Genomic DNA, 20,235 nt, shown 5'->3' with positions numbered 1-20,235 from the left:
ATCGATACTCGAGTTTTGAAATCGTTAAACTTATGACGCACAATTGTTTCTTTTGTTTTTTTTTTTTTTTTAGTAACGTTAACGTTAATATAGTTACAGATATTAAGTGTAAGTACTTGTCGGAAGCTACACATTCCAAAGTATACATACATATAACTAAGGTTATTTTATTAATCTAAAAATAAATAAGTGTGAGCATGTTATATAAATATAAATATACTCTTTATGTGTGCTGAGAAACGACTGCAAATTCGGCTGATAAATATAACAATGAAGTCTTTTCGTGCTCGACTTCGAGGCTGATCGCGTTCCGATTGTCAATAGAAAAAACGTGAGACCGTAACCGTTAGAAACTCGCGTGCGCGAAAATGATCTCTCTCTCGCTATCAATTCGCTGGTTTATTTGCCGGTGCAACCGGGCGATGGAAGTACAAACACACACCTGTCGTTGCAACTTCTTTTGTTTTACGGTTGCAACGATTTGCACCCGAGTTTTGTGTCCTGTACACATTTCTTTATTATGGGAATAATATCTTCGTTATGTTGCACGTATAATTATATACCCGTTCTGTTAATTAAATAGCAAGCTACGTCATTAATAACGAACACCGTTAAACAGAGAAAAGATCGACATATTAATTATTTTGATTATTTTTGTATCAACAATCACGCGCAGGAAGCGATCAGACTTGTAAAAATTTACACGGGACGAGACAGTTCGTTCATATAATAGACTTCTTTTCTATTTTATCCTTATTTCAAAAACTTTAGTCATATTTTTTTCACGACTTATCTACTTCCTCAACGTCACTGATACATTTTGTTTTTACACACCTTTTTTTTCTTCATTATTGCAAAACTGCCAAAGTACAAAAATTAATTTGTCAGTAAGAATAAATAATCAAATCTGTTTCTCGATGTGTCTCGAACTGTCTTCGCAATCGCGTACTAAGCTTGCTCCTTTAGATACAGGCCTTGCTCTCTCCCGATATTCGAAGATGCTCCCGTTGCTTCCTTTTTCCATTACCGTTGATTGCTCAGTGCTTCTGCCGCGCGCTGTAAGCCAGAGTCTGCGCATATTCACGATCGGCTTCCGTCATTGACGAAACAAGTGTGTCTCCCTTCAAGCTCCTGTCCCATCCGCCACCGCTAGATTGCCAGCCGCCGCCATGATGATCATTTTGCTTCTGGCTCAGTAGCTTCTTCAGACCGATGATGAGCGACAGCACCAAGGCAATCTTGCTAATAATCAGAGCCTTGCCCGCCAGCAAGAAAAGCACGCCCATAGCGATGGGGACCATAGCGGCGAGTTTCATCGCCATCCCCATCATCATCATACCCATCATCTTCTTCATCTTGCCGCGACCTTCCTCGACACTTCGCTTCAACTCGCCGGAACTTGTCTTTGGTAAGCTGATTTGTACGTTGAAGCTGTTCATTAGCGCGGCCACGCGTTCGAACAAGATTTCGTTGAGGATCTCGTCCGTGGCGCCGCCGTTGGTCCTGGCCAGAGTCTTCTCCAGATCGGACATTGTGTTTTTCGTGCCGTCGTCCAAGGGCGCGACTCGCACCAGCTCGAGATTTTCGCTGATCGGCAAGGTCTGTATGCGACCGAGCCTCTCGAAGAAGGCGATCGCCTTCTTCTTCAGACACGGCGTCACAGCCATATTGCGGTGCTCGCAATCCTCATAGATACGATACAGAGCGCGGTATCCTCGATCGAGAAATCCGTCCTCATCGGCGCGGACAGTTGCACTGCAGACTAACAACAGCAGCACCCACTTGATTAAATTCTTAAACGCCGACATTCTCGATAAGCTTTCCAAACTCACGATCGATCAGTATACGATATATCAAGGTACTGACCGAATCACACAGACACCTCGTTTATGTTCTTGTAATCACGCGCAGAGGAAAGACACGCGACTCAAAAATCCGAAGTGACTAGTCGAGAAGATGCGAAAAAGTCGCGCGCATCCACGAGCTGAATGATCCTCGACTAGAGAGAACTGGCGTCAGGACGAAGTCTCCGGGCCGATATATACCGAGTGTCGTGCCAGCCTCCTAGATACCATTCTTCGCGAAGGGGGTGATGTATATCTCTGTCGTATTAACGGACGGATGTGCACGTGAAGATACGCGACCTCACGTGTATGAGTGGATAATCCTCTTCTCCATTCTCTCTTCCCCTCGCGAACGCTCCTCTCTCGTCCTTTCATCCTCCTTCCTTCTCTTTTAGCGCGCTAGACAGCTGCTACGGCGGGCGCGCGGGATGACGGGGGTAGAAGTTCTCATGGTGGTAGAGCGCGATGAGCATGTGACCCCTTCTGACACAGAGACCCACTCGCGCCTCTCGAGATCGAGAGACGTCGCTGTGTTTGGTCGACGCCGCCACGCGATTCGTTCATTAAATTTCGCCGTGGATGTTGTGTACATTGAAACAAGTATGTGTGCATGTATATTCGTCTCTCGCGCGGCAACGTGATGTACATTGAGATTCGTATCTTACCGGCGCGGGAGGAGAAGCAAAAGTAGAGAAGACCAGAGGAGAGGATTGCATTGGCTGCGTACCTGGCACCGTGATCTCACTGACCCCTAACATAACGTGGAGATGCTAGAAACTGGTTCCAGGTTGCGGACAACCCGTGACCTTCCTATCGCCAGTTTTCCTGCGGCGCGCTATGACTAAGGATTATCAACACGGATGATCTACTTTCCCTGGCATCGGCACATCATTCTCATGATACTTCGCGTACGTGGATAATGAACAATTTGCGTATTTACGTTTAAATCGTTGCGTGAGTCTCTTTCTCTTTTCTCCAAGTTTTTTATAACATAACTTTTCAACCCTCTAAGAGATAGCAAGAGAAGTGAGAATACATTGCAAAAAAACATAGAAAAGAATATAAATAATTTAAGTTATCCTCGCCGGTTTTATTTTTTTCAGCTGGATACGTTCCAGATTTATTGACTTTGCAATGCGTAAAGCGAAACGAACAGAACAGTAACACTCTTCGTGATGATACGATCTTGAATGTTGCGCAACAGTAAATTTGTAATTGCGTAGCGCTCCGTATTTGTACAAATCGCGTTGTGCGATTACATATATAGAACGAAATCTCCGACGTGTTTTACATAAACCGACTCGCCGTGTTCGCGCATCACTATATATAATAGCAATAATTGGAAATTACACATGTAAACGTGAATGAATATTACGGAGTGTGTGTTGTATGCTTTATGGCACGTAATTACTTAATCTTTTTAATTACTATTAATATCTTTACCGTATAGTTTTCGTGTCACGTGTTCACAATTTATCAGACGAATAATAAGAAACACGTATTTTGTTCAACGACACTTGTTTCTGAATAGCTGCGTTTAAAATCATTCTCTTTTAAGATATCAATGTAAATTTGCGTGTAAGGAATGAGAAAATGGCAATTCGTGTGCAGAATCACTTAGAACCTCGGGTAAGAATTGACGGCGCATATAAGCTCGCGACTATTCAGACCAATGTATTCTATTTTCTCGTCGTATCACGTTAGTACCATGAAGCTGCGCGCATTCGTCGACATACTCGATCGAGGTTAGCGCGCATCTCTAATGCGACAACAGCCAACGATGCATCCTCCGTGTTGCCTACTTCGCGATTATCCCATAGTCAGTGCCGACGCGCGGGTCCACACACAGACGTGGTTTAACTGTATTAAGGCCCGTGCCACATTCTGAATGTGCGCGCAGTTATATTCTCACGAACGGCGCGAGAAATGGATTCCCCGGCAATGAGCTTACGTAGAGTACGCGGTCGGAACTTCCGATTATTATACGTTATCTGATACCGCGTGTCTCGAAAGTCGCGAGCGCGCGGTGAACTTTCGATTGTTCGCAAAAGTAGACAAGTAGAACATTTCAGCACAGACAATTTATCTTAATGACATCGCGTTAATTATTTCATTCATTTCTCAATGTTTAATTTGCGGAAGTTCGTCGAGAGAATAGTTTCTGAACTATCGGGTCGCACAATAACGCCCGTTTCCTTCTTCCGAAAATTAGGATAGCTCCGAGCTAGGGTACGTTCCCATTGGATCCCATTGGTGTTTAATTTTAATACTTATCGCCAAAAGCAAAGAAAATAACATAGAGAAGTAGACAGTCTAGAGAGGGACTTGCATAATAATGATACCTGTACACACAAAAGCCCGGTTATAGCAGAGAAAACAAGTTTCCGGAATAATAAAAGTGAGGCAATAGGTTAAACCGTCATGAGTGATTTCTTCGCGGGAGATATTTTAGATACAAGACCAGGACGTTTCTGCCTGTTATTAGATTCAGGTCAACGATCAGCAACAGGTGGTGATTCGCACGTTCTGGTGATTCGCAAGGTTCTGACTTGGTTTATTATACGGGCTCACTACTAAATCGCTATGTTTAATAAAGTAAAATCGACAATTTTTTATACCGTTCTATCAAAACTGATAGAGCGCGACTCGTGCGCTACGTGTATGAAACTCTATAATAAACGACAATTTAATAAAAAAAAAAAAAAAAAAAAAAATATACTTAATAAGAGAATGTATTTAATTTTTATTATATTTAATTTATCCAACAGACATAAAAAAATATGTCTGTACAGTCACGTACTTCGGATATTTTTAATGTCGTTAAAATGTTAAAACATTTTTTCTGAGAAATTGTTTGAGTTACGTCTCCGTCTTATGAAGAGGTTTAGGAAATTTCAGACGATAGTCACACTTAAGTGCGCGGAAACTGCATTCTTTCCTCGTTACATGCGAAAATACACTCTACGTGTAGCTGGTAACCTTCGGAGGGCTCGCATACTTTGAGTAGTGAATCGAGGATGCTCGATTGGCCCAGTGGCATACAAAACATTCGCCGAAGAAAAAGATCATGCTTTTTAAGCCTTATTCTCCACTTTCTGATGCGGAAGAATCGTGGGAGCGGGAACAAGTGAAAAGCTTATTCTCATTCACTTGGTGACAATCTACTTACCTTTTTAATTCGTAGCTCGCGCCTGCGTTTAATATGCAATCGTCGCGTGAGTAATAAAGCCAGAACGGTGTTTCTCTTCCATTCTGATGTAAAACTCGATGATGTTTCGTCGGAATTAGACATTTCTAATAATAAAGATTAATGATTTTTAATTAAAATACTGTAAACATTTTAATGAAACATTTTAAATATGACGAGTTAATCATGAGTGTAATAGAAAAAATAAGTAAATAAAACTAGAAAGCAATAAAAAACATTATTGTAATAAGGGAAACGTACGTACATCAAATCTATATTTAAATCGTTAATTATAAGCGATATTGTAACATGTAAATTAATTATGTATTTCACTCCCTACTTTCTGTAACAACGTTTCTATTGTCGGTCTATTTGATATAACAATAAATTTACATTTCTTACAAGCTGCAAAACATAACATCATGTTGTAAAAATAGCTTTCGCTGACCAAGATACTCTTTGATGCCGATATTCGATTTCGATAATTTTAAAATTGTTTTCACATTACTCTTTTCCCACACAATTTCGCGCATTATTTTCTTGGTTTCTTTTACTGTAATTCCTCTGCTTCTTTTTTATTCGTATCTACGCTACAATCGGAATTTTCATGTGAGCCAGTTTACGTCGTTGCACACACAATCTGCATTACTTCGGATGAGATTCACATCGACACGATGCGCATCGCTGAAATTTAATTTCTCTCACATGCGCACTCCATTTAACATTGTAACAACGACGGCATAATACTCTCTGTCAGTCGTACCTATCACGTGCGTGCAGAAACATACGGAACCTCACCAAGCACCGGTAGGAATAATTTTACGCGCATGATGCATCTTACCATAGATGCATTCACGCTCTGTATGTCATCACTTTGCATCGCCATTGCTACTAATTACTAGCTATCTATAAATATGACGATCTCGGTAAAACGCCAGTCCTAGTCGAACATGCTTTGGCGACTCTTCGTGTGTCTGATATTAGGCGGTTTTATCGCCAGTTGTTCTTGCGAGCCCGTGAACAGAAAACTTCTGCAAACTTCGGACGTAGACGAGTGTGCCGGCAATGAGGGTGACATATCCACGTGTAACATCAACAGAACAGCAATTGCTTCTTCGTCTAATCGCAGGGACCAAACGCGGATCGGTAGAAAGAAACATTTTACTGACAATGAAGAGATAAGTGAAGGTGAGAGAGAACATTGTTTTACTGTTTACAAAATTGTTGTACAATAATTGAATAAAATAAACAATTCTTTTACATCATTTTAGACAAAAAAGAGAGAAAAATACTCTACTAAATAAACAACTAAAAGAAATTATAGAAATAAAAAATATAAGTTTTACTGACTGTGTTCAAACACGCACTATAAAATTGTGAATAATAAATTTTAAGATTTATTTTAAAGTTAAATTCTTAGAGTAAATAACAATTACTTGTACTAATAAATATTTTACATTTTAGTTTCTGCTCGTGGCAAAAAGAATAAAAAAGGTTATGGCAGAATAATATTCTTGATGATTGCGGCTATGAAGGGAGCATTAATTTATGGACTTTTACATGGAGTCGCAGCTCTTGCAGGAAAGGCAGTGTTGGTTGCCAAAATAGCTTTAGCGATTGCCATTGCTGCACTTATAAAAAAGAATGGTACGTAAATACGGTAGGTAGATTAAGTTTTATAAAGTAAATAAAGTGAAACTATTGAGGTGTGACATTTATAAATTATGTAATATTTGAGGCGTGAACGTTTATAAATTAACTTCTTCAGACATTGTTTTCACATTTTATTTTATACTAATTTGATTTGCTTCCAACAAATTTAACAATAAATTTGCTTCTGTATGCAAAACGTGTCTTTTAAACACATTTAACGGTATATAAAAAAAACCTCTTTATTTTCTGTACTTTTAAAAAAATCTTTTCAAAATCAACTTTAAAACAAAATAATATATGTAATAAAACCTAATATGTATAATATTATATATAATATAATATAATATAATATAATATAATATAATATAATATAATATAATATAATATACAATATAATATAATATTGACGTGTTCATAAAACTTTAAATCAGATATTTTATTTAATCTCAATTCTTTTTCAGGTCATGAAAGTGTCTCTTATGAAATAGTAAAGCATCCACATACTAGTTACGTACAAACTCATAGTTCAAGTATCGATTACGATCATCGTAGTGACTACGGAGAAGAGTTGGACTATAATCATCGAAATCGAAAGCGACGACATTTCTTTGACAGAGATAAATCTCAAGTATCTTAATAACTAATAACCGACATATAAAATATATATAAATTATTTTTAAAGTTATTTATAAAGCGTACTGTGTTTTACTAAAGTGTTTGATGTTAGAAAAAAAGTTACCAATGTAAATGTATTTAATTCTTGTAGAACACCGTTTATACAGATGCATCCATCTATAAGTCTTTTTCGTTGTATAACTATGCGTGAAAAACATTTTCAAATCTTATACAATTTGCATGCATTAAAATATTTACATAGTTTAAAAACATATAAATAGTAAAACCTATATATTAAAATTATAAAAGATTTGAAAGTGTAATATATTCATAATATGATTACGTTCTAAGATAAATATGTTGAACACAAATAGATTCAATTTCAAGCTACATCTTATATTGTAAAAAGATTTGTCACTACATCAAACATTCAAAATTATGCAATATCATTAGTGTGTAAGCTTGCAAATACGGGTAATAATAAATCATTCACTAATATCCTCCCGGTACATATTTTATTTCTCTTTGTACAAAATATATTTCGAGGATTTTTAACTGATTAATTTTATAACTGGTAATATTTAGATATAATACAGAGTAGTTTTTATTTTACAAAATTGTGTATATATGTTAAAAATATATTATAATACATCATAAATTACAAATATCTTTATCCATGTATGTATATATGTATCTTGCAATATTTTAAATTTACATTTGCATTTTAATTACTGCTGATTCATGTATCGGAAATAAAATTGTTAAACTGATAAGAATTCATGCCAAATTCTTATGTCAACACTTTATTATGGAATTAATCATAATTATTAAAACATGATATTTCAGTATAAAAAATATTTTTATTATGCAAAGTAAAAAGTCATGTTTTTTTAATTATGCAGTGATCTGTTTCTTTCATGCAATATTATACACATTATAAAAGTTAAAAACGAGAGAATTAATGTACAGAAATTTAATGTTATTACATAGCTAGATAAATAATAAATAATACACACTATAAAATAAAAGAAGAAATTTCTAGAAGTTTTTATCAGATACATATTAACAAAGAACATATTAACTATATCATAAAGTTGCTTAACTACAGCATATGTATATATTATAAAATTATATATTTCATAAAGTTTTTCTACATTATATATCAAGTGTAACTCAAGTTGGCGGAACGACTTCCATTGCTCGTTGCCAACCGCCATATCCGCCACCACCATATCCGCTGCTGCCGCCACCTCCATGGTGTTCCGACGCTGTTGCATAAATTACTTCATGTCCACCACCTCCGCTCGATACGAGCTTTTTTAGACCGACTATCGCGCTTAAAACTAAAGCCATCTTCGCTGTCAGCAACGCCGTACCAGCGAGAAATGCTATTTTTCCGTAAGCTAGTTGAGCCATCATGCCTAAAAACAAACAATTGATAAACAAATAATTGATGATTTCATGAATAAATCCAGAAGGTTCAAATTTATTTTCTTAATAATTGTTTTTAGTTTTTGAACTTTTTTAACTTTAAACGTTAAAATGTGAGGGAACAGATATGTAATAAGAACGATTTTCAAAAAAAAATCGTCGTCTTTATTTATATTTATACATTTTACGTAAAAAATACTCACCTGCTAATACAGCACCCGCTACTATTAGATACCCATAACCTTTCTTTTTCTTCCTTCCTGCAAAGATTTTAAATATTTTATTTTTTAAATAATGTTTAATTATATTTTCTTTCAAAAATAAATATTTTCTATACTTTATGTATATTTCGCAGCAATTTATGTTTTTTTTGTTGACACAAAGAAATATTGATTATAAATTATTGTAGATTATGATTTTTATCACGTGACGAATAATTTAAAAACTTTTTTAAAGTTTATCTTTAGTACTATAATTTATTAACAATAACTCCGAAGTGCCGTTACCTTCAAAAGCATTTCCTTCAAAGGCATTTCCTGGTATCGTTAATTTCACACTTCTCGACGACAAGTACTCGTAAAACTTGTTGTCCAATTTCTGATCAAGACTCAGATCCGTGCTATTTTCCGACATCATCGAATTATATTTCTTCGCCGCGTCTGAGTCTTTGGTTATCGAAATGTAATCGTTAATTTTGTACACGGAATCATCCTGGATCGCCGAGTCGAGTATTTCTAAGGCACGCCGCTTGAAGCAGTCGAAGGTGTTCTTTTCGTTCGTGCATCGTTCGAACAGCTTGACGTATTCACTTTTGGCGATCACCACATTGCAGAATATCGCGAGACAAAGAAAACATAAAATTCCAATTGTTGAACGCCGCTTTTCCATCGTAATCTTCTGTGACATTCACGCGATTGTCTTTGTTTCCAGAAGTTCTGTAGCCGTTTCCACCACCGTTATTTCTTTTTAACGTTCTTCTTCCTGTACGTAATATTTTATTGTATCTTCTCCGCTTCTGGTTAGCTGGTCAGCTCAGTAAATCTCACCGACTACTACTCGCAGAAATCCTATCGCATTCTGACTTATATAAGTGTGCACCAATTTGTGGTCTCTCCTTCCCAACGTCATTTAAAATTCTTAGTATACACGCGCTCTGATCCACGCGCTGTTTAACGCTACAACAACGGGAGGAGAGGCTCTCTTAACTAAACAATGTCGTACAGCCCCGTAGCTATTGTTCTGACCTGGTTGTCAAACGAGCCTTAAAACTCCGCCGCGCCAACTATCGTTAATAGCGACGTATTAGGATCACATCGGAATGCAGGTAGAACGAAACGATACTCTTCGGGCCAGACGTGATTGCAAGCGCAAAACCAATGGAAATCGTAGTAGAATTATCCGCCAGTTTGCATGCACGGCTAACCTCGCGTGCTGTCTGAGTACAACGGTTATTACATTACGGGTTTATTTGTTTTCATTATACTGATAAAAAGCTGGTATTTTAATTAATTTGGCCAGAGTTTATTACTTCTAAACGATACAAAGTGAGATATGAATCTTAACATGTGATCAATTTAAATTACATACCTATTATTTTGCACACTATGTTACGCTTATAATATCTTACTCTCCTAAAAGTGGAGAAAAGAATAACGATATTGATTATCGAAAAAATTACGAAACATTACGCTGCATAAAAAATGTGCATTTTGTTTAAAGAACAATTTTTTTGATGTTCGGCAAATAAGGAAAAAGAAAACAAACATTCATTTACATTGAGAACAATTAAATAATTATAATAATTATATGTCGAAATCATGAAAAGATAACTGTTACATAAAAAAGTCTAACTGTTACATGTGTAGTACAATACACTATACAATACACTAATCAAGGTCAAAGAACTTATTAACGCAGCAGCCAAGATACTGTTAATCTGACACAGATTACGCTCCGTGACGAGCTACATTCTGTAAACAACTTGAGCAATTATACGGTAATGGACTTGATTAACGCTGTCCACTGTGTGTGTTCAGTGTATTTAATTTCTGAAGACTTTTTCCAACTGCGCGCTATTTGTCATAATAGTCACAGAGAGAGAGTTCCGTGTTTTTGCAATTCCGCGTGTGTCGTCTCGGTGAATTCCAGTTGCATCGACATCGATTATTATATATGAGGCCAAGTGTTTATTATCCACTTTACTCTTTCCTACTTTAATGACACACACTGAAAGTAATTATCAAGAAGAAAGCGTACGTGCGAATACGAGCTTTTGTCACGGTCCTATTACTCATTATCACTATCAACAGAAACATTACTTTTCTTTCCAAAATAGTATCTCTTTTTCCTTTTCCTTCCAGAATCTCGTTTTCTTCAGTCATCAAAACTCGCATCTGCAAATGTGCAGAATTTTAGAGGCAAATTGTTTTTTTTTTTTTTTTCAATCAATGTTATAACCGAAAGTAATTTTAATATTTAAGATTTCTTAAATCTTTCTCTTTATTTAAAAAAACTGCAAAATTATATCTTAAAAGAAACATAAAATAAAAAAAACTTTCTCGAGCACTGATACAAATGACGCATCCTCACGTTCGATGTTACACCTGACAGAGGATGTTACGCGTTGTGTGTGTTTTTGCATGACCGTAAAGACACGGTAGTATATTTCCCTTTACGAGTAAATGTGTTTCCCGGATGTAACAATCACCGTTCCTGCGGATGGTGTAAGGCAAGAGCGACGGAAAAGGGGAAAGGAGAAAAAAGAGAGAAAGAGAAGCGGTACAGTTAGACGACCGAAAGAAAGGACGATGTAATAATAGATTTGAGAACAATGAACGTATCGCGGAGTGAAAATTTCAGGATCACGGTGACGATCTTCATACTTGCGGTCAGGTATTTGAAATCGACAGTAAATTCATAATGAAGAATATTATTGCACATTACAGACGAGAAGAAATGATCGTAATCATTCTGCTAGAACGATATACCGCACGTCCTCTTTCTTTATTAATTCGATTCGCTTCGATACCGTGAATTACGTTGCAAAACCTGTTTACTATAATGAAACGGAACTCTTGTGTAAAGTATTTTTTTGTGTGAAAATATTTTTGTGGCCAAGTTACGTAATGTTGTTTAGCGAAATATATAATTAATTGTATTAAATTTTACGTATCATAAAATTAATCATTATTAAAAATTTTAGTAAAAAAGTTTTTATTTTTAAATGTTTATACATTATACTAATATAATAAATTTTAATAGAAATTTAATATAAAATAATTACAACTTATCCAAGGAAATATACAACAAAATCCAAGGAACAATACACGAGATCTAGAAGACAAATGTTTAGTTTAATTACAATTTTCCTCTGTCAACATATTAATTATTTTAAAGCGTGTTACACTCAGTTACTCTTTAGCCCAAACGAATTTCTTTGTATTTTGTCTGTCTTGTCCCGAATCACTGTCTCCTTCGTAAACGTTGACGACTTCTCGAATAACGTGCTGATCATAAGGAACGAAATTCTGCAACATTTTGTAAGGCCGTTGCGGGAAGTGATGATCGTAATGGGAGTATATACCCGGCGGCATTTCTTGTCCGTATGCGGGAAAGCCATTGAACCCGTTCGGAGCGTAAGGCGCTGAGGCACCGGAAAAGATCGAATTCCATCCCAGGAGACCGCTGAGAAATAGCGCCACTTTTGTGAGCAATAAGGCCTTTTTGGTCACAATAAGCAGAAAACCGAACATAAGTGGAATCAGTGATGCCAGGTTAAATTTAAAACCCAAGAGAAATGGCAATAACACGTGTTTGGTCAGCTGTCTTCCTGAAATGACAGAATTTGACCTTGAATTTTACCAATCAAGTGTATAGTCTTGATCGTGCTGCCTACTGGAGAACGTCCCTGGAAACAGCTGGTGCAACGTTTCTTAACCGAGATAAGAAGCTCGAGAGAACGGTTCGGTTCCGTGCTGAGCAACTAAAGTAATTTAATGTAATAATAAACAACAATTTTTTCAAGCAATTTTTTTTTACAATTTTACGTTACTTTTTTTTTAGAAATCAGTTTGTAATGCTGTCACTTAACTTTTACGTTATGTCAGTTACGCAAAAGTAATTTTAAATAAATAACAATAACAAAAAGACAGAAAAAGAAAAAAGAATATTATTAGAACGTACTTTGTATTTTCAATTTTATTTCAAAAGACGATTTGTCAAAGATAGATACACGGTAACAAAAAGCTGAGACGTTTTCGAGCGTTAAAATAAAATAAATCTAGCTCACCAGGACCAGACTGTCTATCGCCAAACGAGGCGACTCTTTCGTTAAGAACAAATTCTAGCACTCCGTCTCCGTTTAACATTGGTCCTACGCGCATCTGCAATCCGGGATATAGATTATCCAAATTCCACTTGATATTACGACGCTCCATCAATCTGGTAGCCGCCTTTACGATATTCGTGAAATCCTTGGGATCGTAGTCCAAATCCAACAGGTCCCTGCCGTACCCCTCCGCTCTGTCTAGCCGTATCTTTCCGACCTTCAAGCTATCTTTGTCATTCAACGACTGTAAAGTGCTTAAAATACCACGATTCGCGCATTCGAATGTGCCGTGTTGTTTCTTCGACATACATATGCCGAAAGTTTCGCCGAAACTGTAGGACTGTCCGTTATCCAGAGTGTCATCGTCATTCTTCGGCCCCATGATCACCGTGATGCTCGTGGACACGAGAACCAGCAGACACAGATAACGAAGTTCGCTTTTCATCCTGAAGTTATAATTAACTACTCTCACGTCTCAAATAGAATTTTATTCAAGCGAAACTGGACGTGAATGTGTGTGAGAAAGAAAGTTGATAAGATTCGAATTGAAGAAACGTTCTATGTAGACGACACACTAAGCTTTCCTCGTTTCAAGATGACAGGCACAATATTATTTACACTGAAAAAAAAAAAAAAAAAAAAAAAACAAAACATGAGTCTATCTACTTTTCACATTTTTAAACTTTGTTGTAACTTCGTTCTCTTTTTAACTGCAATTAAGTTTTTCGATCAATGATAGAGCTTGGATTTTTATATCGCACGCGAGAGAACACAGAGCGACACAGGTTCCCGTAAAACTACTGATCATCCTGCACCCGCGAACGCTCACCTATATAGGCGTCAAGGTGGTTCACACACGACAGAACAATTGGTTTCACTCGGTAGATTTTACAAGCAGCGAAAGTATACTTTGTATTTCGTGCGTGTATACTGACGCTTGGTCGATACACCGGATGCACCCGAGGAAGAGTAATTTCCGTCGGCCGGAGAATGGAGCGTCGGGAAGATCGTTATATCGTCGAATTGATGGGAGACAACAGGGTTGATGGTTTAGACAAGAAAAATTGGGAACGCAAGTAGCACAGATATAATTGTCGAATTTGCGTGGCGAATGTGGAACGAACATAATTCGCATCGTTCGATCAAACGTTTGAACAAAACGTGTATCGAATTGTATTAATTATTTCTAGACCTTAGCACATCTTGACTGTTTTAATATCTACAGACGCAAATTGTATCAATTGACATTAAGTTTAAAATTTGAAAATCACTTTTTTTTTAATTTTACAAGATGTTGTATTTTCAAACTGCTAAGTTTAATAATTTAATTTTATTTTCGACAGGTTTCACGTTAATACGCGATTCTACGTTGAACAGAATTTGTAATTTTTGCAATGAAGAATATTTCTAAGAAAGGATATTCGAGGAAACACTTGGATGTGAAGAAAATCACAATCGGGTTTTAAAATATTATAAAAAAAGAATTATAATATTAAAAATTACAATTTATTTATAAATAACATGATAAGTTACATGATGATCCCAATACGGGGTGATATATAAATAATCATTGGATTAAATCTGGTGGTCCCGTGCGAGTACTGACTACGAGCCGTTCCGCGCGCGACACGAAAGACTCTGAAAGGATACCACACGAGTATGAACGAGGAGGCGCGACTTTTGTCTTCGTTCTGACAGGTTCCATTATACTGAAAGTTTGAGATTCTCATAATCTCTGTGTACACACAGTCCATGTCATTGTCGAGTGAGGAATCGTTGGAATGTACATCGAACTTTTCGTTCCACGTCAATGTGACATCCCCGTCGATTTTGTCAGCTTCGTCGAGTCATCAAGTCACTGTCGATAAATCCTTTTTTTTTTTTTTTTTTTTACAAAAATCCAGAGCTCGTTGTCTACTACGTCTAACAGTCATTTGTCCGCGTAGAATTCGATCAGTCCGATCGTTCGCATCGGCGTCTTTGTTGTTGAGCTGAACTTGCTTGGATCCCTGAGAAGCCGAGCCACGCCGCCCTCAGGTGATCGCCGGGTTAGGGACAATCACTTTGGCGAATAAAGGTAGAAAGTTAGAAGAAAGAGAGGTTGTACACGACATTGAGCTATTGAGAGGGTTTGTACGCTTTATACGCGAGATCAGAAGCTACCGCCGATCTCGCCCAGCCGTGGTGGTCATGGTGAACGTCGTGTCCGTAGTCGTGAACGGGGTGAGCGACGACGTCGTAGCTTGTGTGTTTGTGAGCAAGAAGTTTCTGCAGACCGATGATCAAGCTGATGATGAGAGCGATTTTGCCAATGACGAGGGCCTTGAACGCGATCAGAGCCAAGGCACCGAGAGCGATTGGAATAAGAGCGGCGGCCTTCAGTTTCAGAAGCAGAAGAATGGGCAGCAGGGATTTGACGATCTTCTTCTTTTTACCGCGAGCTGAAACATAATCCCGAAATATAAACGTTTTGATTGGTTTTGCGATTTTTCTGCAAAAAAAAAACAAACTTGAAAAATTCATAAAATCGTAATTTGAGAAAACTCTCGTTTTCAAGTCACTTTACCTTCATCGAAGGAGCGAGAGACGTCCTCGGGAAGACTCAACTCAACGGTGTGCGTGGACAAGAACTTGGCAGCTCTATCGACAAGAGCCTGGTCGATTGCTGTCTCTTTGGCGTCGGCCTCAGCAGGTAAGGTACTTTCAATATCATTGAGAGATCTTGCATCAGCTTGGCTGTAAAAACAAAAAACCCGTCCGCTTATCACTACTTCGCTAATTCATTTGCATAAACGTATCTTCCATAGTACATTAGCAACTTTCTAATGCTAATTTTACGATGATCAAGTTTTTCAACGGAGTAAAGTACCGGTCTCGTTACATCTTTTGCTCGTTAGAGAAGTAATGAAGTGAGAGTCTAATTCTCTCTAACCGGAGTGGACTGAATTTCACTGTTTATGGAACAATGACAGCTTCTCTTACGTACTATATACAATTATCTTGCGCACTTGAACGTAACAATAAGCGCAGAAATATATTTCGTATATACGATTTTCATTCACCACATCAATCATATTGCCGCGTGTCTCACGTTTTCACTCGATTCGTCGCCGACTATCTTTTCGATAATCAGTCATCGCGATTTATCCGATCACTATCCCAAATAAATCCTCGATGTGTTCCTTACCTGTTCTTGGCCTCCTCGGTCTGCACAATCTTGAAACCGTCAATGACTTCGATGTCGGCCGAGCGAGCGACTCGGTCGACGTAACTCAGAGCCTTCAGTTTGAGACACACCGCCATGCTCGATTCTCCGGAACAAGAAGCGTATAAGTTGTAGGCTTCCTCAAAGAGCGAGGGTGACGGCGCTGCGGCCGCGTCGTCCGACATCGGTGCAGCGAAGGTCGACACCACGAAGAGAGCGCTGAATATCGCGAGTTTGAACATGGTTGACGTTAATAATTCTTGCGGATCTTCCGGACGAGACGAGTGCACTTGAGACCGATCTTCACTTCTCGCGCTTCCTCGCGAATTCCTCTTCTTGCTCTCTTATTCCGTTTTCTCGCACGTCGAACGCTCGAACGAGTACGGCGATCGTATCTATACTGTCCGAAAGAATCGCGATTGCTGCCTTTTATCCTCATCGCGAAAGCGCGAAAGGGGCCCGCGTACGTTTTTGAAATTTTGATGGCCCCCACCGAGTATTGGTCCCCGCCGGGGTTACAATCCGTACGAGCTATTGGTTCTCCTTCAGGCGGTCGTGTTCCGTTCGTGTCGTGTGCGTATCTCGTTGACGCGCTTCTACACACACCGGCCTGGTCCTTCTCCATCGGTCTCTTCTCTCTTTCGTGTGTGTGCCTGTGTGTGCCTACTTACTTAGGTCATTTGTGTACACAACGGGTGTGTTGGCCACCCGACGAACCCGCCCCGTGCGGCGTGTGCGTAAGTGCGAGCGAGCGCGCGCGCACGCACACACACTCATGCTCGAGAGAAAGAGAGAGAGAGAGAGAGAGAGAGAGAAAGAGAGACAGAGAGACAGAGAGACAGAGAGAACGCGGAGACGGAAAGGAGAAGGAAAGAAGAGAGAAAAAACGAGAGAAAGATGATGTGTGCCTACGCACCACTGGCCTCTCTTCCTCTGGACAAGATCGGACCGCGATCGAAAACCAAAGAGACGTTTCGGCGCGGGTCAAAGGCACCGAGAAGTACCGATACCAAACGGTAAGAAGGTGAAAATATGAATGTTTCCTCGGTAATATCCGAAGGAAAACGTATTTGTTCGATCGTCGTTTGTATCGTAAACATTTGTTTATCCGTTATCGAATGTAATTTTTATCGCACCCCAGTCACTGTGCAAATAATCACCGGAAATTTGACGCGAAACTATTTTCCTAAAAGATTCAGGTGTTACGTTTATCGTTTGCATGCTAAATATTATTCTGGTGAGGGTACAGCAGCTGCGACAGGAATTGCCTACTTGTCAAGAACTTTCAAAGAGAGACACATGTGCGACGCTATGCATTGAAGATGAATAATCTGCGATAGCATGTGAATTTATTTGACATAGTCTACTCTCTCTGAATGGCTCTTGGAATGACTTGTTGAATAGCTCTTCTGTCATAATTAGTTTCTACATACAGGATTTAGGGAAGCGTCTGTGTTTATTTTATTATTAAATTAAATTTCTTTTCTTTCGCGAGAGTAGAAATTACACATGTCTGATAAATAATAATGCATTTCGAGATTTAAGCCTCGCAAGCGATTCGTGACAATTGTTCGAAAAATATCGTGACGCAATTTACAAAAGATCTCGTGTCGCGGAATGAAGTGGTATACTTGGGCCAGGTACTCAGAATATATAAGAGTTGTCTTATGATTTCGCTTTCGACAAGGTATATTACACCGGGTGCTCACTATATATCAGCACATAAATGATGCTTCTTACGCCTCCATATAACTTTCCAACGTGCCTATAAACGTAATCCGACGATGTGCATAAAACGTCTTGCGATTAACTTCTTACGACGCGATTCGTTATCCTCCCAAGATTGTGACATTCCCGAGACGTTCCTTTTCCCGCGACGACGCCCCCCCCCGAAAAACCTCACCGGTAATCTGGGTTTCGGCATTTTTTAGCATAATTTTAGATCCAACGTACATCTTCTAATAAGATGTCCCAAATTTCGCTACTAACAGTTATTCTCGGATTAAACATCACGTGGCACTGTATTCCCGTATATTCGATACTCCATTCCGCTCTCGCCTCGTTTTACTCCTCTCGTTTGGTTTTCTTTTTCTCTTTTCACGTTCTGACCCATTCATCGTATTAAATCCTAATCAAAAGGTGTTCGTTAAGATCGTCTTCTCTTCGACATCAACTACTTCGATCGATACCATACGACTATAGTCAATAGGCTTTGAAATTAATGTATTCCGATGGCTGTCGCGCGGAACGTTTAACGGTGTTTTCACATGGAATGTGTGTGCACGCATCGCACGGTTTCGATCATGTGTGCGAGTTGGGCCTAAGCCAGGCTTCGGCCGTTCAGAAGGACAGGCAGACCGTGCCTCGCCTCACATGGTATATCGCGCGTCACCTGTGACCATGGTATATCGCTGTGACCCGCGGGCTTTTTAGATAGAAAAAAAAAAAAAAAGATGGCAAAAGGGAGAAGACGTATATACTCAAAAGTGTTTCATTATAACTGCCGGCACGGCAAAAGCACAGAACTCGAACTGCCAGACTGACTTTCTCCGCGCTTCAAGCTCGAGAAGATGATGATTCGAACGAAAATCTCTGCGCCGACTGAACACGTGACTTTTCGAATAATTTTAGCACGCGAGTTATCTAAACGCTAGCACTTAAGCTTTCTCTCTTAAGAAAGATAAAAGAACGAGTCGCGACGAGAACACGAGAAGAATATTAAAATGATATTTGCTAAATAATGGAACAACATTTTTGTTTGAAATGTATTTATTCTGAGACTTCTTTGATATATGTTAGTATTTATATTTTAATATATACAATGACATAAGATATTTCTTATTTTTATATTTAAACACACAATATACGTAGTTATAACAAAATATAAATACAATAAAGAACAGATCTTTTTCAAATGTAAATAAAATTAACAAATCAAAATCGAGTTTGATGAGTCAAAACGTCTCTGGCATCAAATGAGTTGTTTATCTCGGTTCCGAGTTTGATTTGCCGCAACTAACTATGGACCATCAATAAATCTGTGGCATCGAAGTCGATTTTGATTTTTGATTTACAAAATCTAAATTTTTTCCGTATAAATACTGTGTATATATATTTTTCTAATAAATTATTAATCTTTCTCTTTTCTTAGCATAATATAGTATTGTTAGCAATCTCTCACAATGAAACACGTAACACGCGTCTCATGAAACTTTCACTTTGTTTCCACAATTTTTTTCTCAGCTTATCGCACGAGAAACATTTTTATTCTCTTCGCGAATCGGATTCCGGTTGATATGTATGCGGACGCATCGGCGTATCTTCTTTCGGGATAAACAAATGCGAAAGTTTTATACCGTTCTCTCTCATAGATTCTATATTATATATAGCGGATACATATAATATCGCAAAACTAAGACGCTAAATCCGGATGGTACATCGAGTCGGGTGGCAGCCATGCGCGTTCCTGGTGATGGAACACTTTCCTCTCGTTGACGCCGGCGAGAGTGAACTCGTCCGAGGATCGAGGTCAGGTCAAGGCCCCCACGAAGTGAAGCCTTCGTACCTGAGTTCTCGCTCTGCTGCCTGTTCTGCGTGTCTCCCTTTGTGTCTCCGTTTCTCGCTTTGTCTTACTGTTTCTTCTCGTTCCGTTCGCGTTCCGCGAACAATTCTTCTTCGTAGCCGCGCTTACGAAACGGGAAGCGGATAACGCGGCAAAGTAGTGCGCCAAAAGCGAGAGATAAGGTCTACGCTTACACAGGACGAAAACTCGTTTCCTCGTTTATATTTATCCATTACGCGGATTATCAGAGCGTTCTTTTTTGCTTTCGGATTATAATACGGGGTATGCAAAAGGTAAAAGAAATATACTCGTAAACGTGTGATTTGTGCAACCGTTATTTGCTTTATACATGTCCTTACGCGGGTATTGATCCATCTTGACTTTCTTTAAACATGTGAAATACAAGAAATA

General features: G+C 38.4%; 3 protein-coding genes across 3 annotated transcripts; 1 reads left to right on the top strand and 2 right to left on the bottom strand.

Annotated features, from left to right (window-relative positions):
• Positions 1 to 55: 55 nt before the first annotated feature.
• On the bottom strand, positions 56 to 13,555 carry LOC109855116. Its single transcript, XM_020428976.1, has 6 exons — positions 13,019 to 13,555; positions 12,145 to 12,559; positions 9,237 to 9,634; positions 8,934 to 8,990; positions 8,491 to 8,720; positions 56 to 1,838 (listed from the first exon to the last, which is right to left on the bottom strand). Exons 1-6 carry the CDS (start codon positions 13,500 to 13,502, stop codon positions 1,038 to 1,040), a joined length of 2,385 nt encoding a protein of 794 aa, XP_020284565.1. The 5' UTR covers positions 13,503 to 13,555; the 3' UTR covers positions 56 to 1,037.
• Positions 5,808 to 7,927, top strand: LOC109855119. The gene is made up of 3 exons (XM_020428980.1): positions 5,808 to 6,219; positions 6,496 to 6,678; positions 7,146 to 7,927. The coding sequence occupies exons 1-3, from the start codon at positions 5,982 to 5,984 to the stop codon at positions 7,319 to 7,321; spliced, it is 597 nt and encodes a 198-aa protein (XP_020284569.1). The 5' UTR covers positions 5,808 to 5,981; the 3' UTR covers positions 7,322 to 7,927.
• A 1,374-nt stretch (positions 13,556 to 14,929) lies between the features above and the next one.
• On the bottom strand, positions 14,930 to 16,668 carry LOC109855133. Its single transcript, XM_020428998.1, has 3 exons — positions 16,245 to 16,668; positions 15,624 to 15,793; positions 14,930 to 15,498 (listed from the first exon to the last, which is right to left on the bottom strand). Exons 1-3 carry the CDS (start codon positions 16,502 to 16,504, stop codon positions 15,176 to 15,178), a joined length of 753 nt encoding a protein of 250 aa, XP_020284587.1. The 5' UTR covers positions 16,505 to 16,668; the 3' UTR covers positions 14,930 to 15,175.
• Between the last annotated feature and the right edge of the window lie 3,567 nt (positions 16,669 to 20,235).

The sequence above is a fragment of the Pseudomyrmex gracilis genome, unplaced genomic scaffold, assembly GCF_002006095.1.
Source record: "Pseudomyrmex gracilis isolate BER0280 unplaced genomic scaffold, ASM200609v1 scaffold_81, whole genome shotgun sequence".
In the NCBI taxonomy this organism is placed as follows: domain Eukaryota; kingdom Metazoa; phylum Arthropoda; class Insecta; order Hymenoptera; family Formicidae; genus Pseudomyrmex; species Pseudomyrmex gracilis.
Note: the sequence above shows the minus strand (reverse complement) of the source record. Positions and strands in the feature narration are given on the sequence as shown.